The sequence below is a fragment of the Misgurnus anguillicaudatus genome, chromosome 18 (assembly GCF_027580225.2).
Source record: "Misgurnus anguillicaudatus chromosome 18, ASM2758022v2, whole genome shotgun sequence".
Classification (NCBI taxonomy): domain Eukaryota; kingdom Metazoa; phylum Chordata; class Actinopteri; order Cypriniformes; family Cobitidae; genus Misgurnus; species Misgurnus anguillicaudatus.
This window is the reverse complement of record NC_073354.2, coordinates 25,222,788-25,248,685: the sequence shown is the minus strand read 5'-3', so window position 1 is coordinate 25,248,685 and position 25,898 is coordinate 25,222,788. Positions and strand designations below refer to the sequence as shown.

Sequence of the window (25,898 nt, the reverse complement as noted above, 5' to 3'; positions counted from 1 at the left end):
TCGATCTATTTCTTTAGTTTTCTGATCAGTCAACGATCACAATCTGCTCTCATGACCGTGTGTGTGTGTGTGCGTGTGAGATAATTCACAGCAGGGCGGATTGTAAACTAGTTAGAGACTTTTAAAACCGTGATGGTAAAATGTAATACGGTCCACTCTGAAGAAAAGTAAAGTTTTATTTTAGATTTAGGGAATTCTTGAACCAAGTCTCTGATTAAAACTTTTGAGTGTAACATCACAAATATTTAATATATTCCGTATAGTTTAACCATCCCCTTATGCCATAACCTTAGGCGCCGTCAATACTTCTTTCTTTAGACTAAAGGAAATTTATTTTAACCTTAATAAAAGTTTATTCGCATCACAAAGTCCGTGAGTCTTTTCTAAAGGTCGATCACCGGCGGTGACAGAGAACGCGTCGGATGTACGTTCATATCTACCGTTTTAAAATAAACTTAATAAATATAATTCTGTCCGCTCTGACAAAATAAGGTTTTATTTTAGATTTAGGGGTTTCTTTAAACAAGTCTCTGATTAAAACATACGAATACGTACAACAACGTAGCCAGAGGACGTACGCTGATGCGCTCTTATATCTATCGCTAACAACCTTTTAAAAGTTTAAGACATTTCAGACCCTCTTATGGTTTAAAATCATTAAGGTCACCCCGCAACCATGTGTTTATATATCTATTTACGATCAATGTAATTCTGACCGCATTTCATTTTTAAAGTTTAAGACATTCTCAGCCCATATTCTGGTTGTGTTCATTAAGGAACCCGACAACCTAGTATGTATATGTGTATACAATAATGTAATGCAGTCCACGTTAACAAAAATAAGGATCATTTTAGACGTAACGGTGGTACATAGCGATTAAAACATGTACATGAACAATCATGCGTTTTAGGTTTGTAGGAGTAGGCCACATTTTTTATATCGGCTGATCAGATATCAACTGAGCCGTGTTCTGAATAAAGAAACTATTTTGTTTCCGAAGACCTCTAAAACAGGCACAAGGTTTCAGGGGTTTGTTCTTATGATAGTATCTGTATGAGAGTGTGGGACACGTGTGTATGTGTCGCAGTTCACAACTATCCGACACACTTGGGGGGATGATGTGAAAACAATTGTTTATCTATGTTGTCCCTAATGGCTAAAATAATTTATGACTCACGCCTCTCTGATGCTCTGACAGGTGGTTCAATCACTTTATTTCTAGTTAGAACCCATCCAGAGACATGCTTTGAGGTGAATTACCCCACGCGTTTTTTTATGTGCGTCTCTAAAGCAATAGAAGCATCCATGCGTATTTTATACGCTCTCTTAAGATACGTCTGTAACATCAAAAGTTTCTTTATAGATAATCAGGAATCAAACATCCATACAAACTGATGACAGTTGGCACAAAACAGATCTCTTGTCTTTAACAGACACACCTATTTACCAAACTCTTATAAAGCAAGACCCAAACACTGTATATTTTAACACACGTGAAAACTTGTATCTGGACCTCGGAGCAAGAAAGTTTACGTTAAAAAGTCTAGAAAAGAAATGGCGTCATACCTTAGCGGTGAGTATGTTTAACAGACTGTTTTTGATCTTTAAATATGTTTTCTATTACAAAATTACCACATAGGCGCAGATATCATATCATATGATATTGTTTTAGGTGCCCTGAACGACCCCATCTACGCAGATGTTGTAGTTGAAATTTGCGACTTGAATAGGTCATCAGGTATGTTTTAACGTTTTCTACTTATAATTTTAAATGATACTTACGCATAAAATTAATCTACAACACTCACTATTTCCACTAGGATTGAGGACCCCCATGGTTAATGATGAAAACTGTAAGTTGTGCGTGTGCGCGTGTGTGTGTGTGTGTGTGTGTGTGTATTGGCTAAGCCATGTCTTACGAGCAACACAACTATTTTCACAGCGCATAACAACAGATCATCTCCACGAAAGGCGGTGTGGGGCGTTGCAGATCGTCGCACACTGGGTGTGTATTTGTGTTTTAAATTTTTTTCATTCCAACACAACGTCTGCTTTCAAAAATACTAAAAAATTGATTTTATCATTGTAGCGAATTTGTCTAACCTTGTGGCCAGTATACCCAGTACATCACGGGGTGTCGGAAATAACGAGAACGGTAAGATGTGTATGTGTGTGTGTGCGTGTGTGTGCGTGTGTGTGTGTGTGTGTGTGTGTGTGTGTGTGTGTGTGTGTGTGTGTGTGTGTGTGTGTGTGTGTGTGGTGTCATACGGCTCACGCTCCATCCGATCTATCTTGCATAGGGATCCGTACTCCGACTACACGACACAACGCTGGGGGATCTGGGATTCGCAAACCGCTCTGTACGTAAACGTGTTTCTACTGTTGTGCAGCAACATAGCTAATTATTTAAAAGTTAAACATTTGACTCTGGTACTACAGTGGATTTGTCCATCCTGGTGGGTAACACGCCCCACACAACGCGGAGCGGTCTCGGAGCATGCAAAAGACCGAGAACCAATCAGACCACAGTCCAGGCTCCAGGGGCTCGTCATACACCTTTACGAGACACTGGTGCAAAGAGACATCGAGCGGGCCAGAGTGCATCGTCCGGTACGTATACAGCATCCATTAGACATTGTCTTTAAACAAAATGTTTTATATTAATATGTTTTCTAATAACATCTTTATCTTTTTACAGTTTTGAATGATAATGTCCTCACGATCAATAATGTATACCATTTAGGGTCTGACGCTAGAACATCACCCACCGGTATGTTTATACAGCATTAGAAATGTTTTAAACACATTGTTTTTATTTTGACAAAATTTTTAATAACTGGATTTTATCTGTTTGCAGTGTCGAGCACGAGCGACAACGCTGTGAGTTTTGCAGATTGGGATGAAGATCTGATTAGTGCGTGGGACGCTTGTGATTTTGAACTACCTACACCGTCGCCCCCGCCATCAGAGTCCACGAATGTCCAAGAAACACATGTGGAATCCGTACAGACCACAGAGGTGGTGGCAACCCCCATAATTCGAGAAGATGACGATTCTGAGGATGAATTGTCCCCATCTGTCTTGCCCCAAACCCTTGAGGCCCTAAACACCACGACATCCGACCAGGCCCCCGCGGTTGTCCCCCTAGAAGACGACAATTCTGTGGATACAGGATTGTCCCCATCGGTCTTACCTTCGAACCCAGAGGATCGAAGCTCCATGTCTACCGAACACGATCCAGAGGTCTTGCCGGGTAACCAACAGGCCTACAGAAACGAACTTGTGACTGATGAACAAACCCCGGACATCGATGGAAATGCTGTGACTCTAAAAGAGATCAAAGACTTTTTGCATTATGTCTGGAGTGATTATGTACAATTTAAACAATTTGTAGCCACGGGGTTTTCAAACATGGATACAGAACAAAGATCCTTGTTTGTGTTAAACACAGAAATTGTCACACTACTAAAAAATCGTTTTGGTAAGTGACAAATTATTATTTGTATTGCTAATGTTTTAACATTATAGCTTGTGTATGATCTTAACAACAAACCCCCGATGGATTTATTGTTTTTTATCGTTTATACAAATTTTCGATTTTTGATAATGTTTCTTATACACGTTACATTTTTGGTTTAGTTGTATTGTGTGTATGTGTGTGTGTATTATGACATTGTGTTGGGATGATTTTGCTGTGTATTATTATCTGAATCTATTGATTGTTATTTGTGATATTATGGTAAAAAATAAACAAAATTGTGCCAAACATCATATCTTAAGATGATTGCTTGTTGTTTGGTTGTTGTGATTTGCAGTCTCAACTAGTTCTCTGATTTGCCGGTGATGGCTTCGGATGTTGTTTTGTGTGTTTGCTCTGATTTCATAAAACATCCATTTACATTCAAAACCTATGGGTTCTTTCTCTTAATGTCATCAATTATTTCATCTATATCCTCAACACCAAAATGTTTTAGAGTGTGCAAACTGTTTTACATCGGTTTAAACATGGACGTGTCTATGTGTTGGCATTTGCAGGAGTGGTGAAACATTCTGCTTTTGGGTGCCTCCCGGGACTAAGTGTTGGGAGGATGTCGGCCACTTGTGGTTGTTTGGAAACGATATCAACGCAGAGAAACTATTCAAAAGTTTGATCTTTAACATAAATTTTTATATGGGTCCTGATTTTTAAAAACAGTAAGATATAACCGGTGTTTCTAACACACAGCTCTAAGCATATCACAAGCCTGAATGTTTAGAAACATAAAAACTTTTTTGAAGACCTCACACAATAGTGATTTCATAGTTTGTATAAACGACATGTCGTGTATGCATGGGGTTTGTTGGTGTATTTTAGACACAAAGCTGTTTATTTTAATCTTTAAACAAATGTGTATGACAAAAGTTGTTCTGACTGAACTGACACTAAGGAACAAAACTAGGTAGACACACTTCAACACAATATTGGTACCGATTTTAAATGTGTCCAAACTATTTCAAACAGTACCAAGTTGTAGATGGCGAAGGTTTTTAACAAACAAACACACATTACTGTTTTGTCTTGGTGTGTTTCATCGTGTCGATGTTGTTGCACACAACAGACTTGCAACTTTATGTTAAAAAGGATAACTAAATAAAAACCTAAGCAATCTTTATTATGTTGCTACTAATAATTTTACAACTTTACAGTTTCAAACATTTTGCTATCTTCACTGTTTCGATGTGAAAGATTAAGCAAATCTAAAATATAATTCACAGTGTTGCTACGTCCCATTAATCTTCTAACAACATTTTATCAAGAGATTACAAACATGTATGATGTACTAACTGTCAGGGGATCTGAGATATTATTTTCTGAAGTAATTAAAAAAGTTAACTATCTAGTGCTTACTGCGCAATAACTTAAGCGATGAAGAGGTTGACAAATGTTAAATAACTTATAGAAACGAAACAAACCTAATTACAAAGTCACCGACATAAGGTTTACACTTACAAAACACACAGATGTTTAAAGTGGTACATGTTTTTTATTTCTCATCATGTAAAAGAAATACATCATATGTCATCAATCTATCATAGAAACATTATTTCATATAAATATAATTTCACAACAGCAATTTGATCATTACTTGATATTGTAATCAGACACATATCACATAGGTACACATGCATGATATGTCAGGCAACAGGTCTAGAGTTTTTAACTTTTTGCCATCAAGTTGCAACAGAAGTATCACGACGTTTGATTTTATGATCTTAAAACCAACAGTCTGAGGAATTGATACACGCAAAGCGTATTGCTCAGATTATCGTTACACTGCAGCCGTACAGAGTTGTGAGGAAAGACCATTTGTCAACCTCTTTATCGCTTAAGTTATTGCGCAGTAAGCACTAGATAGTTAACTTTTTTAATTACTTCAGAAAATAATATCTCAGATCCCCTGACAGTTAGTACATCATACATGTTTGTAATCTCTTGATAAAATGTTGTTAGAAGATTAATGGGACGTAGCAACACTGTGAATTATATTTTAGATTTGCTTAATCTTTCACATCGAAACAGTGAAGATAGCAAAATGTTTGAAACTGTAAAGTTGTAAAATTATTAGTAGCAACATAATAAAGATTGCTTAGGTTTTTATTTAGTTATCCTTTTTAACATAAAGTTGCAAGTCTGTTGTGTGCAACAACATCGACACGATGAAACACACCAAGACAAAACAGTAATGTGTGTTTGTTTGTTAAAAACCTTCGCCATCTACAACTTGGTACTGTTTGAAATAGTTTGGACACATTTAAAATCGGTACCAATATTGTGTTGAAGTGTGTCTACCTAGTTTTGTTCCTTAGTGTCAGTTCAGTCAGAACAACTTTTGTCATACACATTTGTTTAAAGATTAAAATAAACAGCTTTGTGTCTAAAATACACCAACAAACCCCCATGCATACACGACATGTCGTTTATACAAACTATGAAATCACTATTGTGTGAGGTCTTCAAAAAAGTTTTTATGTTTCTAAACATTCAGGCTTGTGATATGCTTAGAGCTGTGTGTTAGAAACACCGGTTATATCTTACTGTTTTTAAAAATCAGGACCCATATAAAAATTTATGTTAAAGATCAAACTTTTGAATAGTTTCTCTGCGTTGATATCGTTTCCAAACAACCATAAGTGGTTGACATCCTCCCAACACTTAGTCTTGGGAGGCACTTAAAAGTAGAATGTTTCATCATTCTTGTAAATGTTAACACATAGACATGTCCATGTTTAAACCGATGTAAAACAGTTTGCACACTCTAAAACATTTTGGTGTTGAGGATATGGATGAAATAATTGATGACATTAAGAGAAAGAACCCATAGGTTTTGAATGTAAATGGATGTTTTATGAAATCAGAGCAAACACACAAAACAACATTTGAAGTTATTATTGGTAAATCAGAGAACTAGTTGAGACTGTAAATCATAATAATTAAACAACAAGTAATCATCTTAAGATATGATGTTTGGCACAATTTTGTTTATTTTTTACCATAATATCACAAATAACAATCAATAGATTCAGATAATAATACACAGCAAAATCATCCCAACACAATGTCATAATACACACACACATACACACAATACAACTAAACCAAAAATGTAACGTGTATAAGAAACATTATCAAAAATCGAAAATTTGTATAAACGATAAAAAACAATAAATCCATCGGGGGTTTGTTGTTAAGATCATACACAAGCTATAATGTTAAAACATTAGCAATACAAATAATAATTTGTCACTTACCAAAACGATTTTTTAGTAGTGTGACAATTTCTGTGTTTAACACAAACAAGGATCTTTGTTCTGTATCCATGTTTGAAAACCCCGTGGCTACAAATTGTTTAAATTGTACATAATCACTCCAGACATAATGCAAAAAGTCTTTGATCTCTTTTAGAGTCACAGCATTTCCATCGATGTCCGGGGTTTGTTCATCAGTCACAAGTTCGTTTCTGTAGGCCTGTTGGTTACCCGGCAAGACCTCTGGATCGTGTTCGGTAGACATGGAGCTTCGATCCTCTGGGTTCGAAGGTAAGACCGATGGGGACAATCCTGTATCCTCAGAATTGTCGTCTTCTAGGGGGACAACCGCGGGGGCCTGGTCGGATGTCGTGGTGTTTAGGGCCTCAAGGGTTTGGGGCAAGACAGTTGGGTACAATTCATCCTCAGAATCGTCATCTTCTCGAATTATGGGGGTTGCCACCACCTCTGTGGTCTGTACGGATTCCACATGTGTTTCTTGGACATTCGTGGACTCTGATGGCGGGGGCGACGGTGTAGGTAGTTCAAAATCACAAGCGTCCCACGCACTAATCAGATCTTCATCCCAATCTGCAAAACTCACAGCGTTGTCGCTCGTGCTCGACACTGCAAACAGATAAAATCCAGTTATTAAAAATTTTGTCAAAATAAAAACAATGTGTTTAAAACATTTCTAATGCTGTATAAACATACCGGTGGGTGATGTTCTAGCGTCAGACCCTAAATGGTATACATTATTGATCGTGAGGACATTATCATTCAAAACTGTAAAAAGATAAAGATGTTATTAGAAAACATATTAATATAAAACATTTTGTTTAAAGACAATGTCTAATGGATGCTGTATACGTACCGGACGATGCACTCTGGCCCGCTCGATGTCTCTTTGCACCAGTGTCTCGTAAAGGTGTATGACGAGCCCCTGGAGCCTGGACTGTGGTCTGATTGGTTCTCGGTCTTTTGCATGCTCCGAGACCGCTCCGCGTTGTGTGGGGCGTGTTACCCACCAGGATGGACAAATCCACTGTAGTACCAGAGTCAAATGTTTAACTTTTAAATAATTAGCTATGTTGCTGCACAACAGTAGAAACACGTTTACGTACAGAGCGGTTTGCGAATCCCAGATCCCCCAGCGTTGTGTCGTGTAGTCGGAGTACGGATCCCTATGCAAGATAGATCGGATGGAGCGTGAGCCGTATGACACCACACACACACACACACACACACACACACACACACACACACACACACACACACACACACACACACACGCACACACACGCACACACACACATACACATCTTACCGTTCTCGTTATTTCCGACACCCCGTGATGTACTGGGTATACTGGCCACAAGGTTAGACAAATTCGCTACAATGATAAAATCAATTTTTTAGTATTTTTGAAAGCAGACGTTGTGTTGGAATGAAAAAAATTTAAAACACAAATACACACCCAGTGTGCGACGATCTGCAACGCCCCACACCGCCTTTCGTGGAGATGATCTGTTGTTATGCGCTGTGAAAATAGTTGTGTTGCTCGTAAGACATGGCTTAGCCAATACACACACACACACACACACACACACGCGCACACGCACAACTTACAGTTTTCATCATTAACCATGGGGGTCCTCAATCCTAGTGGAAATAGTGAGTGTTGTAGATTAATTTTATGCGTAAGTATCATTTAAAATTATAAGTAGAAAACGTTAAAACATACCTGATGACCTATTCAAGTCGCAAATTTCAACTACAACATCTGCGTAGATGGGGTCGTTCAGGGCACCTAAAACAATATCATATGATATGATATCTGCGCCTATGTGGTAATTTTGTAATAGAAAACATATTTAAAGATCAAAAACAGTCTGTTAAACATACTCACCGCTAAGGTATGACGCCATTTCTTTTCTAGACTTTTTAACGTAAACTTTCTTGCTCCGAGGTCCAGATACAAGTTTTCACGTGTGTTAAAATATACAGTGTTTGGGTCTTGCTTTATAAGAGTTTGGTAAATAGGTGTGTCTGTTAAAGACAAGAGATCTGTTTTGTGCCAACTGTCATCAGTTTGTATGGATGTTTGATTCCTGATTATCTATAAAGAAACTTTTGATGTTACAGACGTATCTTAAGAGAGCGTATAAAATACGCATGGATGCTTCTATTGCTTTAGAGACGCACATAAAAAAACGCGTGGGGTAATTCACCTCAAAGCATGTCTCTGGATGGGTTCTAACTAGAAATAAAGTGATTGAACCACCTGTCAGAGCATCAGAGAGGCGTGAGTCATAAATTATTTTAGCCATTAGGGACAACATAGATAAACAATTGTTTTCACATCATCCCCCCAAGTGTGTCGGATAGTTGTGAACTGCGACACATACACACGTGTCCCACACTCTCATACAGATACTATCATAAGAACAAACCCCTGAAACCTTGTGCCTGTTTTAGAGGTCTTCGGAAACAAAATAGTTTCTTTATTCAGAACACGGCTCAGTTGATATCTGATCAGCCGATATAAAAAATGTGGCCTACTCCTACAAACCTAAAACGCATGATTGTTCATGTACATGTTTTAATCGCTATGTACCACCGTTACGTCTAAAATGATCCTTATTTTTGTTAACGTGGACTGCATTACATTATTGTATACACATATACATACTAGGTTGTCGGGTTCCTTAATGAACACAACCAGAATATGGGCTGAGAATGTCTTAAACTTTAAAAATGAAATGCGGTCAGAATTACATTGATCGTAAATAGATATATAAACACATGGTTGCGGGGTGACCTTAATGATTTTAAACCATAAGAGGGTCTGAAATGTCTTAAACTTTTAAAAGGTTGTTAGCGATAGATATAAGAGCGCATCAGCGTACGTCCTCTGGCTACGTTGTTGTACGTATTCGTATGTTTTAATCAGAGACTTGTTTAAAGAAACCCCTAAATCTAAAATAAAACCTTATTTTGTCAGAGCGGACAGAATTATATTTATTAAGTTTATTTTAAAACGGTAGATATGAACGTACATCCGACGCGTTCTCTGTCACCGCCGGTGATCGACCTTTAGAAAAGACTCACGGACTTTGTGATGCGAATAAACTTTTATTAAGGTTAAAATAAATTTCCTTTAGTCTAAAGAAAGAAGTATTGACGGCGCCTAAGGTTATGGCATAAGGGGATGGTTAAACTATACGGAATATATTAAATATTTGTGATGTTACACTCAAAAGTTTTAATCAGAGACCTGGTTCAAGAACTCCCCAAATCCAAAACAAAACCCCACTTTTCTTCAGAGTGGACCGCACCACATTTCACCATCACGGTTTTAAAAGTCTCTAACTAGTTTACAATCCGCCCTGCTGTGAATTATCTCACACGCACACACACACACACGGTCATGAGAGCAGATTGTGATCGTTGACTGATCAGAAAACTAAAGAAATAGATCGATAGAAAATATCAGATTTAAGTTTAACCAGATACATCTAAAATGTTTGATTACTTATTGACTTTAAAGAAACTTTTGACAAAACGAACGTCTATATTCAACAGCACTTGCCACAAATATGTGTCCGCACCACCTAAAATCTAAAATAATGCTTTATTTTGTCAGAGCATACATGATAAGATTCGTTGTATAATAATATTCACACATGGTTTTAAGTAGACATTAATAAAAACAAACCCTGAAGATGGGATGAAAACGTCTTAAAACATTTAAAAGTTTATTAAGGTCAGATATAAGTGCGCATCAGCGTAAGTTCTCTGTCACCGTCGGTGCGCTCATTCACATGTTTTAATCAGAGACTTGGTTCAAGAAACCCCTAAATCTAAAATAAATCTTTATTTTGCAACAGCGGACAGAATTACATTTATTACGTTTATTTTAAAACGACAGATATGAACGCGCACTCGGCTCGTTCTCTATCACCACCGGTGATCGTTCGTTGTATAATAATATTCACACATGGTTTTAAGTAGACATTAATAAAAACAAACCCTGAAGATGGGATGAAAACGTCTTAAAACATTTAAAAGTTTATTAAGGTCAGATATAAGTGCGCATCAGCGTAAGTTCTCTGTCACCGTCGGTGCGCTCATTCACATGTTTTAATCAGAGACTTGGTTCAAGAAACCCCTAAATCTAAAATAAATCTTTATTTTGCAACAGCGGACAGAATTACATTTATTACGTTTATTTTAAAACGACAGATATGAACGCGCACTCGGCTCGTTCTCTATCACCACCGGTGATCGAGCTTTAATACGCCTGAACATAGTGAGCAGGTGTCGTGAAAAGACTCACGGATCTCATGAAGCGGCTAAATTTTTATTTAGTTTAAAATATACAGATTTTCGTCTAAATCACCACACAGGTCCGCTGAACACCGGACCCCTCTGTGAGATACGCAGTGGGGGGCTGAGGGCTGGTGAGTACGGATGGGAAAAGAGAGACCGCTGACAGCACAGGTCCGCTTGTGAAACTACGCAGTCTAAAACTATAAACTTTATTTTTGACAGCAATAAACATGACAGCATAGGCTTGACATAAAACACACACACACAGGAATAACAACGAGCTGATTGACACATCGTAAAACACGCACAGGATACTCGCTGTCTAAAGCCCGTGATATACGACAGTCCAGAAACTGGACAGATTGTACAGATTTTGATTGATAGTCCCGCCCCCTGTCAAAGGGGTCATAAATCAATCAAATTTTGACAGATAGTGGTCCCTTACAACTACTGCCCGACTCCCTTTTCAAAAGCGTTTTTCAAAAATCGTGCACTCCGCCTTTAAAGGGATAGTTCAAGTTGTTCCATTTGTGTATCATCATTCTGCTTAATACAAAGAAAGATATTTTGAAAAGTGTTTGTAACCAAGCATATCTGGGGCACCATTGACTTCCATGTTAAGAGAAAATCAATGTTTTTTAAAACCAAATGCGCTCTACATTTTATTATCTTCTTTTGCTCTGATTTACTCTTGACATACATCACATTGGGCAAGTAAAATGGGTTGCAAATGTGATATCATGCTGACATTTAAGCTGTGGATTCAGTGTTTATTTGTAATGTGCATCCTAAGCACTCAGTTTAGTTTGCAGTAGTGTGTATCATTTAGGGGTGGGCATTGGCAATATGGGGGGAGGTATCATATCAAGGTTGTTTCAAGGCAATTTCACGATTTTGTCTTGGCTCTTTTTCATGTTGGTTTTTTTAAGACTATTTTGCCATTACTGAGCCTTAATAAAGTCACACTAATGCCCCATTTAAAAATGCAGTCCTACAAGGTAACAAAATATGCGTGGACGGTACGTGTACAACATAGGGTTCCCATGGGTCCTTGAAATCCTTGAAAGTTTGTGAATCTGGGGGGAAAATTCCAGGCCCTGTGAAGTTTTTGAAAATATACATACATAGATACTAGGGTGGAATGGTACACAGTAGGGATGCATATCAATTAATCGCGATTAATCTATAGCAGAATAAAAGTTTTTGTTTACATCATATATGTGTGTGTACTGTGTATAATAACTTTGTATAGTTAAATGCACACACATGCATGTATATATTTAAGCAATGTTTACATGTGTATATACATTTGTATATTTATGTATAATTTATATTATATATAAATATAAATACTTAATATATGAATATATTTTTTTCTTAAAATTATACATGCATGTGTGCATATTTATATATACATAATTATTATACACAGTTCACACACATATATGATGTAAACAAAAACTTTTATTCTGCTATAGATTAATCGCGATTAATTGACATTAGGGGTGCACCGAAATTTCGGTCGCCGAATATTTCGGCCGAAAATGGCATTATCGGTTTCGGGCCGAAATAAAAAATCCAGCCGAAAATGTAAACCGAAAATGAATGTCAACCGCGCCCCTTTCATCTGTGCGCTAGCGCTTCACTCAGCCTCACGGTGATCAGTCGTCTCCCACCCCTCCCCTTCGTGCTCAAGCAGGTTCCACTCAGGGTCCAGCTGTTTGCACGCGTCTGCAAAGATTGAGAATGTCTTGATGTGTAAACTTTAGAGAGAGTCGCGCTATGTGTCCCTTACTGTAATCCATTAACGTACATTTGGCGAATAAAGCAATGAAACACAACGTAACGTTTTTATGTGGAGCGACTGTTGCGGTGTTTGGGATTCACCATTAGTCTCTGTATATGCATGCGTTTAAGTGCACTTAAAGCCGAAAGTATACTAGGGACGTCCGCGTATGCGCGCCATCATTTTCGTCATCAGGAGGGTCCGCGGCCGGCAGCGCGGACCGTCCGCGTGCAGCCCAAAATTTGAGACCGCACGGACAGTGCGCGTACAGTCCGCGTACAACATCGCATGCGCGTGAAAATATTTAGACAGGACACTCCACTACAAACAATTATACAAAGGAAATAGACAGCATTTGCACACATACTATCGTTTTTCTTCTTTAATTTTATTTCATCCATAAACAGAAAGCTGTGGAGCATGTTTGTTACCATATTGTTTCCTTGATTCCTGTTCTTTGTTGTCGTCTTGTTTGTTCTAAACTGTGTTTGCAATGGTGGATCGGTTTCTTTTCTTCACCTATCCTAATGTTTTAATGTACTGTAAATGTCTCCAAATCAGTGCTGCACTAGAGTAATAATTTGAATAGAGACGCGTTTAAAAAAAACAAGCAAACATAAAATCTCTCTGTTATTGACAGGGCACATATAAACAAAATTCTCTCCACAGTTTTCTTTTTCTAATAAAAACATTTGTTTATGTCTGTATAGATTACAGTCAGATTAACCTACTGAAGTCTGTGTCCTTAATGTTGATCAAACAACCCATGACAAAGAGACAAATAGCTCTAAAAATAATATATAATTTATTGTGTTATGATTAATTTAATTTGATTTCTGTACCTAATGCTAATTTCAGACCTTATTAATGTACAACTTTGTTCTCTTTTATAAATGTTTGCAATTTCTTTATTGTTTATTAGATTTTTCCCACCTGCTTTTTGCTGATCCGAAAAATAATCTGATCTGTGCCTCAAAAACTGTAATGTGATCCGAACTGTAAGTTTTTTTTATCCGTCACACACCCCTAGTAAAGTTAGCACACAGTGATAGCCATAAATGCAATTGTACTAATAATTGGCATAATAATTTATTTCGGTGTTTCGGTTTCGGTTTTTCGGCCTTGGTTTCCTTTTTTCGGTTTTCGGTTTCGGCCAAGAATTTTCATTTCGGTGCATCACTAATTGACATGCATCCCTAGTACACAGAATTCACGGTTCGGTTCGTACCTCGGTTCAGACGTCACGGTTCGGTTCACTTTCGGTACAATGGAGGGAAAAGCAAAACAAAAATGCAGAAGGCAAATATTTTTTAGTACTTAAGATAATCTTAAACATAGGTGTCCTTATCTGTGTTATTGTGAGATGTCATGAATATTAACTGAAATGCATTTAACATACTATATCATATAACAAAAATGTATAAACTTGTACTCATCTTTCATACAAAGATGCGTTTCAAATGTATTACAAGTTACCTAAATACATTTTTAAATTACATTTTAGCACATTTATTTCATATTAATGTACTTAAGATCAAAAAAATTTATGCTTGTAGGATGCATTAAAAGGTGTGTACGACTTCATGAGGCGCTGCAAGAAACGACAAGTAGATGACGTCAGAGTAACGCGAGAGCGATTTAAAATCAGCCTCCTCCGCAAGATTTCTCGCGGTACTCTGACGCTGATGGCGCTGCGTAAAGTTGAGCACGCTTAAAAAACTGAAAGCAGCTGAACTTGACAGAACTGCCCTGCGTATGCCTGCGCTTCGTCTATTTATTGTATATAGCAGGACAATTTATCTCCTACTTCTCAGCATGAGAAATACAAGGTGTGGCGTGTGAACTGACTGAAATGCGTGTGTCTCATGGTGAATGCGTGAGACTTGAGAGCCCTGATTAGATGTACTTCCACTCACATACCCAACAATTGCTGAAAACGCCGACAAACAGTCCTCTTCTTTTCCACCACTCTCTCGCCTGTACTACTGTAACTGACTGGAAAACTAAAGTTTCCCAAACTTGCGATCTTAAAGAGGCCGGCGGATCCTTCCTCATCACCATTTGCCATACTCACTGTCGCTGCTATCTCTCTCACTCACTCACTCACTCACTAGACCGTCAACCTGACAAAAAATTGCAGAGTGCCAGAGAATGTAGACGGGCTCTGATAGAGCGGATACATAGGCGGAACTCGACTGCATCGGCGCCAATCACAGCTTCAGAGCTAAAGCGGGGCTACAGATTAGCTGTCCCTAAAGAACCCGCGTATCTAACAGTAGTTCCGCATTACATTAATTATTTTTGCACGCAAGTTTTTTTATTTTCATACCATGTATTCTCCGTTTAAATTGGTGCACCGAACCGTGACCCCCGTACCGATTCGGTTCGAAACAAATACATGTACCGTTCCACCCCTAATAGATACAGGTTATTGAAAGTGCTTGAATCTATTTTATGCAAGTATTCTGGAAAATCCATATTATTCCCTGTGTAGTGTAGGATAATATCATAAAAATTCTAGATTTTTTAAGCACACGTGCTAAACTGTTTGCTTTAAATGCTTATATCTTCTGTCTGAGAATGTTGATTCATACCTAAATGCTTTTTTGCATAGTTGTGTTTGACACATGAAAACGTCTCGGGTTACGTATGTAACTGTTGTTCCCTGAGAAGGGAACGAAACGCTGCGTCTCCCTTGCCATACTTCCTGCGTCGCTGTAATGTTGCGTTTACACCAGCCGCCGTAGAGGCGGCAAGAGCGGGTGATTTACATGTTAAGTCAATGCAAAGATGCGATTAGGCATCCTGCGGCGCCTTCCGCGCTAATTGAGCGTTGCCGCCGGAAACGCGTGAGTTGAAAAATCTGATCTTCGAATAGGGCGTTTTTGCCACCTCTACCGCGGCTGGTGTCAACGCCGTCTTTGGGAATATTTCAGATAGCGATATACTTCCTGGCTCCCGTGCTACCCTTTCTTTGTTGTTAAGCCTCACCATTGGTTGAATTTGATATACACATTCAGAGGCACTTACCCCTGAAGGCGTCCCCAAAGTGTCACTGCAGTGACGCAGCACAAGTTCCCTCGAAAGGGAACTGTAACAATGTATTTTAAAAGGTTGTAAACCACAATGTAACCTTGCTCTCCTTGTGTCCCCACATTTAGTCCTTGAATTTGAGGGTATTGGACCTGGAAAGTCCTTGAAAGGTCCTTAAATTTGAAGTTAACTAAGGCGTGGGAACCCTGACAACAGCGCATGTGCGAGAAAATATTGAGTCAGGACACTCCACTACAAATATACACAAAGAAAATAGACAGCATTTGCACACACACTATCGTTTCTCTTCTTTCATTTTCACTTCTTCCAAGAACAGAAAGCTGTGGAGTATTTTCGTCACCATAATGTTTGATTCCTGTTCTTTGTTTTCTTGATGTTTGTTCTAAAATTTGTTTGCGATGGTGGATCGGCTACCTTTCTTCACTTATCCTACATTTTACTGTAAATGTCGCAAATCAGTGCTGCCCTGACGGCCTGGTAATAATTTGAAAAAGAAATAATTTGTATTGTGTATGTGTTGAAAGGTTTAAAAGCTGTATACCCGGCCCTGACTCACCTTCATGTAGCGCGCGCCTCTGTTTCGTACTTGCACTTGTTGCATACTTGTAGGCATTATACAACGATTTTTTCGAAAAAGTGGATTGTGGAGACATTTTAATCGTTCATGATCAAATATCATCATATCCACACCATTTACACTGCAAAAAATTAATTTCAAGAAAAAAAATCGTAGTATTTTTGTCTTGTTTTCAGTAAAATATCTAAAAATTCTTAAATTAAGATGTATTTTCTTGATGAGCAAAACGACCCAAGAAAATAAGTCTAGTTTTTAGACCAAAAATATAAATTTAAGTGATTTTTGTTAACATTTTTCTTAAACACTAAATTCAAGAAAAATTCAAGAAAAATGTGCTTACCCCAATGGCAGAATGTTTTGCTTGTTTTATGCACAAAATCACTTACATTTTATATTATTGGTCTAAAAACTAGACTTATTTTCTTGGGTCGTTTTGCTCATCAAGAAAAGGCATCCTAATTTAAGAATTTTTAGATATTTTTACTGAAAACAAGACAAAAAAAATACTAAGAATGTTTTTTCTTGAAAATCATTTTTGCAGTGTAATCGCACACCACTAATATCATTATAAAACGCAGTGCAGGTTTTCACAGCAAAGTTAGTGAGTGTTGGGTTTTAAAAGAAGCTTGGCGATAAAAAAGACACTCCTCACAACATCGCCATTCTGATATCAACTGCAAATGAAATTGGTGATGTTTTGGATTAGCCAATATAAATGACATAAGACAGGCTTTTGTTTCCAGGATGTTTTGTTAGCAGACACACAAGAAAATCTTGTTTAGTTGAAGGAAAATGTACGTTTTATGTTTCTGGAATGGTTTAGAGAAGTCATTTTTCACTGCTGCTATGGTGATGAGAGAAGGTTAAGGTTTTTTTTAAGCCAGCTGTGCTTTATCCGGGTTAACAGAGGAGAGGCAATGACTCACTAAGCACAACTTCTGCTAGCCAAGGAATCTCCCCAGATGTATGGGAGTTGCCTGATGTGTGTAATTTTGGCCGTGTTTCCCATTGATGTCATGGTGGACCATAAGGAGTTGACAGTGTTTTATTATAAGAATGAGGGGGACTTGATGTTTATGTGAGTACAAGTGTAGATCAGAATGTACAATTGGCCTGTGCACCTATCACCTGTCTTTACAAGTACTTGCAAGTCTCTCTATTATACATGGATGGTCCTTCTGAGTAACCTTTGGTTAAGTGCCTTGAACAAATCAAGGGCCCACTTCATGCTTAACTTGCAGCTTATATGCTTTTGGCTGTCACAAGTACAATAACACACATCCTCAAATTTACAAATGTGAAATCCAAAGTCCTATAATCTAATTATGTTATCAGGAGCATCAAAGTTTGATTTCAATACCCTACTGAAAAATCCAGCTAGGACCAGCATAGGCTGGTGAGCTGGTTTTAGCTGGTCCCCAGCTTGGTTTTAGCTGGTTTTGCTGGTGTAGGAAGCTGGTTTTGCTGGTGTAGCAAGCTGGTCTAGGTGTGTTTTGGTCACATTTTAAGCTGGTCTAGCTGGACTTAGCTGGTCTGGCTGGAATACCAGCTGGCCCACCAGCATGACCAGTTTGTCAGGCTGGGAGGACCAGCGTAAACCATCTTTAACCAGCTAAAACCAGCTACCAGCTTATGCTGGTTTTAGCTGGATTTTTCAGTAGGGTATTTGACATTGTCCTACTCAGCCAATATTAAAGATATCAAGGTTATATTTTTTACAGAATGTTCTTTACATTATGATTTTCTGTAGAAAGAAAGAACAAATCAAATTACTTTAGCTAGGTTTTCAAATCCTTGAAAGTTTGTGAATCTGGGGGTAAAAATTCAAGGCCCTTGGAAGTTTTTGAAAATAAACATACATAGATACAGGTCAATGAAAGTGCTTGATTCTATTTTGTGCAAGAAGTTTTCTGGATGTATGCGAATGTTAATTCATACCAAAATGCTTTTTGCCTAGTTGTGTTTGACACATGAAAACGTCTAGGGTAACGTATGTAACTGTTGTTCCCTGAGAAGGGAATGAGACGCTGCGTCTCCCTTGCCATACTACCTGTGTCCCTGTACCGCCGTCTTTGGCAGTATTTCAGATAGCGATATACTTCCTGGCTCCCACGTCACCCTGTCTTTGTCGTTAAGCCTCACCATTGGTTGAATTTGATATACACATTCAGACGCACTTACCACTGGAGGCGTCCCCAAAGCGAGAGGCAGTAATGCAGCGCAAGTTCCCTCGAAAGGGAACTGTAACAATGTATCTTAAAAGGTAACACAATGTAACCTTGCTCTCACTTGAAATGTGTCCCCACATTTAGTGCCTGAATTTGAGGGTATTGGACCTGGAAAGTCCTTGAATTTGAAGTTAACTAAGGTGTGGGAACCCTGAAAGACAAGGTTACATAATTGTCACTCCCTTTATCACTGTTATTCTTACATTCATTTCACAAACTTGCTTTTTTCCAAACACCCGGTGGGTCTCGTCCGTCTGCCCTGCTTGCAAACATCTGTCTAATTAGAAAGTTAAAGACCTGCACAGCGAAGGCGATGTTTTAAATGAGAACTAAATTAAGTGTCTGGTTGTTAATGTAGCCTTCTGAGTCCAGGCTCTAATTACCTGTGCGAGTCAGACTCTAATGCAGTCGACCTGCACAGAATATTAAAATCATTTTGCTGTAATGGATTTGGATCAGGTGCGAAACCATTGTAAAATCTCCTTGTGAAATACATCCGCCATGCAGATGGTATGGTAGAGAGTTCATGCTGTTTGGATGAGCGCATGTTTGTTTTAAAGCCAGGGCCGTGAGACCATGAACTAACAGCGTTGTGTGTCTTTCACAGGGAAACAGTCCAGGCTAACTGTGTGCACTGGAAGAAAAGATTTTCCTTTCCCTGTAAAATGAGTGCCAATGCTGGCACTGGAGTCCTTGATCCCTGTGTGTGTCGGGTTTCAGTCAGAAAGGTACAAAACACTACTGAACACACACATTTTGTATAGATTGATAGTCAAAGTCTAAGAATAAAATCTAACTGGTTAATTATTAAAATACATTTTTTTATTCCAAACAGGAGCTCAAAGGTGGAAAGACTTATGCAAAGGTAATTTCTTATTTTTTTATTAAATAAAACATCTGGTTATATATATATATATATATATATTTTTTTTTAGATAGTTGACATGATACATATTCCTGTGCATTTAGGATACACTAAACATTGGTATTCAAGTAGTCATATTCGTTAACTAGGTTAGAGGATTATAAAACATTGATAGCAAAAAAGTGCAGCTTAAAATAGAGCACTCTGAAACATTGGGCATATGTGATGCTATTTGTGCCTGTGCACAAATGTTCCCAGTGCAGCTGTGTTCATAAAACCATTAACCTTTTATTTAGCTTGAGGCTTTAAAGCATCAGTGATTTCATGACAATGTATGTATTATTTTGTGGAATGGGACAATATAAATTGATTTCTTCTCAAAATTTCTGTTGTTTTGGCTCTCTGCAAAGTTGGGTTTCGCAGATCTCAACCTGGCTGAGTTTGCTGGGTCAGGTAGCACCACGCGCAGGTGTCTGCTGGAGGGTTATGACACCAAAAACACCAGACAAGACAACTCCATTCTTAAGGTACATAAATGTTTAAGCCTTTTCCTTTAATTTATATATAATATAATAATAAGTAATTTTTGACCTGGTACAGTGTCTGCCGTGGAGGTGGAGAGGAGGTTAAAGGGGAGAGTTTACCCAAAAATAAAAATTCAGTCATCATCTGTCACCTTCAAGTTGGTACAACCTGTATAAATTTCTTGTTCTTCTGAACACAAAGATATTTTGAAGAATGTTTGTAACCAGACAAATCAGGGGCACCAGATGTCTTCCTTTGTGTTTACAGGTTTGTAACAACTTGAGGGTGAGTAAAAGATGACAGAATTGTCATTTTTTTGGTGAACTATCCCTTTAAATGTACATGTCATACCAAATAATCCCAGTACGAGGATTATAACTGTCTTTATTTATAATATTATTCCAAACCCATATAACTTCCAACCACTCAAAACACCTTAGCAAACATCCACAACATGCTAGCATTTTTCTTTGGTGCCTGTCTTGTTAAAATTATATTATGTGGGTGGTTGCCAGGGCGGTACAATGTGGTTTTTACCTGGCAAACATGTGTCACTTTTTATTTTATTTATTTTTAGAGTGGGTCAGTAATATTCTCCATTCTATCATTTTTTTATACTTTTGTAAGATGCTTTGGATTATAGTGTCTGCAAAAGGTAAATAAAACATGATATTCATCCCTAATATTTAAATAGGCTTTGTCTCTACTTGCAGGTTATTATTAGCACACAGCTAATGTCTGGGGACCCTTGCTTCAAAACGTAAGTATTGCTTCTGGATGCTTTTGAAATATATTCCAGTAGGTACTGTTAGAATTAATATTTTAAATTGATAAAAGGGTGCTATTTTTACAACAATTTTTACATTTAAATTGGGTTGAAGACCCACAGAGACCTTTTCTAATAAAAGATATACGCCTGCTATTTTCTCCATTCGTTGTGTACGAGTGTGAATAAGAGCTCAGAGGAGTCAGATTTGCATACTGAGTCGGAAACTAACACTGTCCACCCACACACGCAGTACACTCTTCATGAATGCAAAAACCTGCTGAAAACATTTGTGTGGGTTGGCCAGGGAAAAACTATAGTGCTCAGGGATTCAGGGGATTCTTTCAGGGGACTGCTGTCAGTGGGTGGATGGGGATTTAGTTTTATAATTGTGCTTTGGGAAATGTGCTTTTTTATTTTTCTGAAACGTAAGAATCCCCCAGGGAATCCCAAAATGTTTGAAATGGTATTTGTTAGAAAATAAAATGCATGGAAAATATTTAAATACTGCAGATTTGTAATAAGTTCGTTGTTTATTTTCCTGTGCATTTTAATGCAGTTTGAAAAACATATAATTGGAGCATTGTAAACATGTTATGTATTTAAAGATCAATGAAGATCGCCGTAATTGAGATTAAATCTATTGATACTCCTAGTTTCAATTCATCGTCGTTCAAGGTTGTTTATTTTTGCCTGAGGTATCGAGTGGCCCTTTTTTTAGAGGTAAATCAATAATTTTCTCTCTCTGTTTAGGCCTCCGTCCACGGCCACAGTGATAGGCATTCAGGGTGATGCTGAAAGTCTGATGGAGGACAGAAGAGGAGGAGAAATACAGAAACCTTTTCTGAGCCTCTCAGGTGAACCTTACAAATACGCCCTTAATAACTAGTACTGTTAAGTTTGCCATGCAAAAGAGGGCACATCTGCATTTTACCATCATATCATTTCCTTTTCCATTGATCTAAGTTCTTACTAATGTAATAATGGAGATGAAATAACAGGAAGGGGATCTGTAAATGATTAAAGTTGGATTTAATGTCTTATGCACTTAAGTGCCACTAGGGCTGGGTAATATGATATGCAGTAGATGCTTCACAAAAAAACATTGTTTTTAAGATGTTGTTTTTTAATGATTTATCCTCTGCCTCTGACAAAAACAAAAGGAACTGCAAAAATAAGGAGTAATCAAAATATTACATTTTCAGGATCCTCCTGTTTGTTGGTCAAGGCGTTTGAAGTGAATGCGTGATGTACAATTCCACCCATACAATCCTTGTTTGTAATACTCATTCAAATGTGTTTGGGTTTGCATTTTCTATGCTAATGTTTGAGTTTTTTCTAATCAACTTGTTCTAATAAAACAGAGAAGAATGTTTGGTTTGATTCAGCCTGACTAACAGGAGCTTGAAAGAACGTTCTGTCTTCCTCCATTCCCTCTTTCATCCTCTCTTCGTTTGCCTTCATGCACGCTGTGAGCCCTTCTGTCCAGAGACTGCTGAAAGTGTCTGTCTTTAATGTATAATTTAGCCATGTGCTGCATTTCACTCTGTTCTCCTAGTGAATCATTCAGACTGTCCGCACTCGATATAGAGAGGCTTTGAGTTCAATTCACACCTCTACAATATGACTCAGGCAGGTCGTACTGCTGCTCCTATAGTGATTTTCAGCTACAATCATTTTAATATATTAAAAGTCATAGTAGTTTTCTGATGTTGGAATGAAAAAACATGATTGTGTTTGGAAAAATACCCAAGCAGATTGTTGTTTGGGGCGATTGCTAAATTTAGCAGTAAAGCCGTTTGTTCAGAGAGACACTGCATGTTGAAAAGATAAAATATATTAATTAAATATGAGTTAGAAAAGTATTTTAGTACAGCTGTTTTTTTTTAGGGATTTTGTTAAGGATAGCTAACTGAGTCTGGGGGATAAACGTGTCTTACAACAAATGGGCTGGTTAGTTAGTGAAGACAACTAGTGACTTTATCTAAATTTTATTAAGGCTACCTCACTTACCATAGTGGTAAGTCAGTGTGGTAAAATTGTCTTAACAAAAATGGTTGGTTAGTTAGTTAGTGAAGGCAACTAGTGAGTTTATCTAAACTTTGTTAAGCTTCAGGGAGTGATATAGAGGCCATAGAGGCGAGTCAGGGTGTTAAACTAGTTTTAACACGCATGGCTAATCAGTTAGCGGAGACAACTAGTAAGTTTATCTAAATTTTGTTAAGGCTTGCTCACTTACCATAGTGGTGAGTCAGGGTGGTAAAATTGTCTTTAACACAAATGGTTAGTCAGTTAGTGAAGGCAACTAATGAGTTTATCTAAACTTTGTTAAGGTTTAGGGAGTGAAAGCAACTAGTGCGTTTATATATATTTTGTTAAGGCTAGTTCACTTACCATAATGGCGAGTAAGATTGTTAAACTAGTTTTAACACAAATGGCAAATCAGTTAGTGGAGACAACTAGTGAGTTTATCTAAATTTTGTTAAGGCTAGCTCACTTACCATAGTAGTGAGTCAGGGTTGTAAAATTGTCTTTAACACAAATGGTTAGTCAGTTAGTGAAGGCAACCAGTGAGTTTATCTAAACTTTGTTAAGGCTCAGGGAGTAAAAGCAACTAGTGTGTTTATCTAAATTTTGTTAAGGCTAGTTCACTTACCGCAGAGGCGAGTCAGGGTGTTAAACTAGTTTTAAATGGCTAATCAGTTAGTGGAGACAACTAGTGAGTTTATCTAAATTTTATTAAGTACTGTAGAGGCGAGTCAGGGTGGTTAACTAGTCTTACCACAAATGGCTAATCAGTTAGTAGAGACAACTAGTGAGTTTATCTAAGTTTTGTTAAGGCTAGCTCACTTACAGTAAAGACGAGTCAGGATGGTAAACTAGTTTCACCACAAATGGCTAATCAGGCAGTGAAGGCAACTGGTAAGTTTATCTAAATTTTGTTAAGGCTAGCTCACTTACAGTAAAGACGAGTCAGGATGGTAAACTAGTCTTACCACAAATGGTTAGTTAGTAAGTGAAGGCAACTAGTGAGTTTATTTAAATCTTCTTAAGGCTAGCTCACTTACAGTAGAGGCGAGTCAGGGTCTTAAACTAGGTTTAACACAAATGGCTAATCAGTTCGTAGAGACAAATAGTGAGTTTATCTAAATGTTGTTAAGGCTAGCTCACTTACATTAAAGGCGACTCAGGATGGTAAACTTTTTTTTGCCACAAATGGCTAATCAGTTAGTGGAGACAACTAGTGAGTTTATTTAAATTTTGTTAAGGCTCATGCAGTGAAAGCAACTAGTGAGTTCATCTAAATTTTAATAAGAGGCAAGTCAGGATGTTAAACTAGTTTTACCACAAATAGCTAATCAGTTAGTGAAGACAACTAGTGAGTTTATCTAAATGTTGTTAAGGCTAGCTCGCTTACAGTAGAGTCGAGTCAGGATGGTAAACTAGTTTCAACACACATGGCTAATTCGGCCGTGAAAGCAATTAGTGAGTTTATTTAAATTTTATTATATCTAGCTCAAGTACCGGAGAGGCAAGTGTTATTGCGCTTCTCCATAGTACAGCTCGGTACAGCTCATTCTTGGTGTTTTTCCACTGTGTACCTGCTGCGTTTTTAGTACCATCCTGGTTGGGGTATAGCCAGCAAGCTTATTAGGCATAATCTCCAACAAGTTTTGAAAATGCACCAAAGTAAACATCTAAATCCATAGAGCCGGCTGATTTAAGACTGAGCTCAATCCTTTACGTCCACAGAGACATCAGGGAAGTGTGGCTCTCTGCCTGATGAACTGGGAATGTGCGGACACTCGCGAACGTCAAGTTACGCTAGTCAGCAGTCCAGAGTATCAGGTAGGCTTTTCCTGCTCCACTTTTCTCTCTGATCATGTCATCTTGAGATAATGTGACTCACTTGTCATGATTGATTTTGAATGCTTGCCTAACTAATACTGTCTGGCTTTAACATTATCAGCCTGTCAATCAACATGATGTCATGGTATTTAAAGATAATGAGTCAATTTGCACGTAGGCTGCATGTCATGTAATGGAATAAACATGTGCGCATGCGTCAGACACTGTGCGCCATTTGCTAATGTAACATTTTGTTAGATGCTTCATTAAATAACCTAAAATGAGGCTCTTGGAAAGGTTTCTAACCATTACGTAATAGCGGTATTGAATGTCCCAGATTACCGATCTAATGTGATAACACTTATTCAAGTACTTACAGAGACACATCACCCAATCCTAATTTCATCAAGCTTTCAGCACTTACAGATTCAGTTACACACTCATCACTTTGACCTTTTTGCATTAAAGCATCTCAAAGTGTGAAGTTTCTTTTAAAGTCTAGTATGATAGTAGGGTCCAAATGTCTGAGATCACTTAGTAAAAAAAGTATTATGTACTTTTTCTTTATAGATGATATTATCAACACAACAATTGGCTGTCTTTTTAATTCTTCACTTAAATTTGATAAACATTTAAATGCTGTCAAATTCAGCTTTTATCAATTAAAATAAGTTTTTAAACTTTTGCAGAACTTGAAAGAGTGAAGTCTTTTTTTTAAGAAGTTGCGTCACTGCGCCAACTTGTTTGCAATCTCCCCCATTCATAGCAATAGCAGTGACGCAACTTATGTTATATTATCTTTGGTGATGCGCAACTCCTAAAAGTCTCCTATTGGTTTAAAATGTGTCATAAAAATGTAAATAGATTTATTATTATGAATTTCTTAGTATTTAGTGTTCCTCTTTGGCTTTACTGGCACACCATGACATGAATTCCAGTTACTGTCAATGATTCACGTCCTGATGATTCAAGTTAATAGTGCCAGTGTCACGAATTTGCTTAAGAAGTGGTATTAAAAATATTATATGTCCTCTAACATCTGTTTTTTGTTTTCAAATCCAAAAAAGAATCCCAGGATTGAAATGCCATTTAAAATTTTGGGATTTGACTGTGTAATACAACAGTTATG

General features: G+C 37.7%; 3 protein-coding genes across 4 annotated transcripts in view; 2 read left to right on the top strand and 1 right to left on the bottom strand.

Annotated features, from left to right (window-relative positions):
- fam102bb (family with sequence similarity 102 member Bb) overlaps positions 1–25,898 on the top strand; it is a 44,713-nt gene that overhangs the window by 10,139 nt on the left and 8,676 nt on the right. The window contains exons 2-7 of one of the 2 annotated variants that reach the window (XM_073856163.1): positions 19,376–19,492; positions 19,600–19,629; positions 20,040–20,156; positions 20,868–20,914; positions 21,674–21,777; positions 24,674–24,769. In XM_073856163.1, coding sequence (XP_073712264.1) covers positions 19,376–19,492; positions 19,600–19,629; positions 20,040–20,156; positions 20,868–20,914; positions 21,674–21,777; positions 24,674–24,769 — 511 coding nt within the window. The remainder of the gene's footprint in view (positions 1–19,375; positions 19,493–19,599; positions 19,630–20,039; positions 20,157–20,867; positions 20,915–21,673; positions 21,778–24,673; positions 24,770–25,898) is intronic. The other variant, XM_073856164.1, reaches the window with a different exon arrangement.
- On the top strand, positions 14–3,774 carry LOC141350586 (uncharacterized). The gene is made up of 9 exons (XM_073856161.1): positions 14–1,574; positions 1,674–1,739; positions 1,822–1,854; positions 1,944–2,006; positions 2,091–2,156; positions 2,302–2,361; positions 2,441–2,611; positions 2,700–2,771; positions 2,859–3,774. The coding sequence occupies exons 1-9, from the start codon at positions 1,556–1,558 to the stop codon at positions 3,488–3,490; spliced, it is 1,182 nt and encodes a 393-aa protein (XP_073712262.1). The 5' UTR covers positions 14–1,555; the 3' UTR covers positions 3,491–3,774.
- Positions 5,621–10,038, bottom strand: LOC141350587 (uncharacterized). The gene is made up of 9 exons (XM_073856162.1): positions 8,697–10,038; positions 8,532–8,597; positions 8,417–8,449; positions 8,265–8,327; positions 8,115–8,180; positions 7,912–7,971; positions 7,662–7,832; positions 7,502–7,573; positions 5,621–7,414 (listed from the first exon to the last, which is right to left on the bottom strand). Exons 1-9 carry the CDS (start codon positions 8,713–8,715, stop codon positions 6,783–6,785), a joined length of 1,182 nt encoding a protein of 393 aa, XP_073712263.1. The 5' UTR covers positions 8,716–10,038; the 3' UTR covers positions 5,621–6,782.

What these genes read in the sequence shown, in the direction of transcription:
- LOC141350586 (XM_073856161.1), top strand. An exon ending in CATGGTTAATGATGAAAACT is followed by an intron (nt 1,855 to 1,943) that starts GTAAGTTGTGCG and finishes CTATTTTCACAG; the next exon opens with CGCATAACAACAGATCATCT. An exon ending in TGTCGGAAATAACGAGAACG is followed by an intron (nt 2,157 to 2,301) that starts GTAAGATGTGTA and finishes TATCTTGCATAG; the next exon opens with GGATCCGTACTCCGACTACA.
- LOC141350587 (XM_073856162.1), bottom strand. An exon ending in CGACTTGAATAGGTCATCAG is followed by an intron (nt 8,450 to 8,531) that starts GTATGTTTTAAC and finishes TATTTCCACTAG; the next exon opens with GATTGAGGACCCCCATGGTT. An exon ending in GGGCCAGAGTGCATCGTCCG is followed by an intron (nt 7,574 to 7,661) that starts GTACGTATACAG and finishes ATCTTTTTACAG; the next exon opens with TTTTGAATGATAATGTCCTC.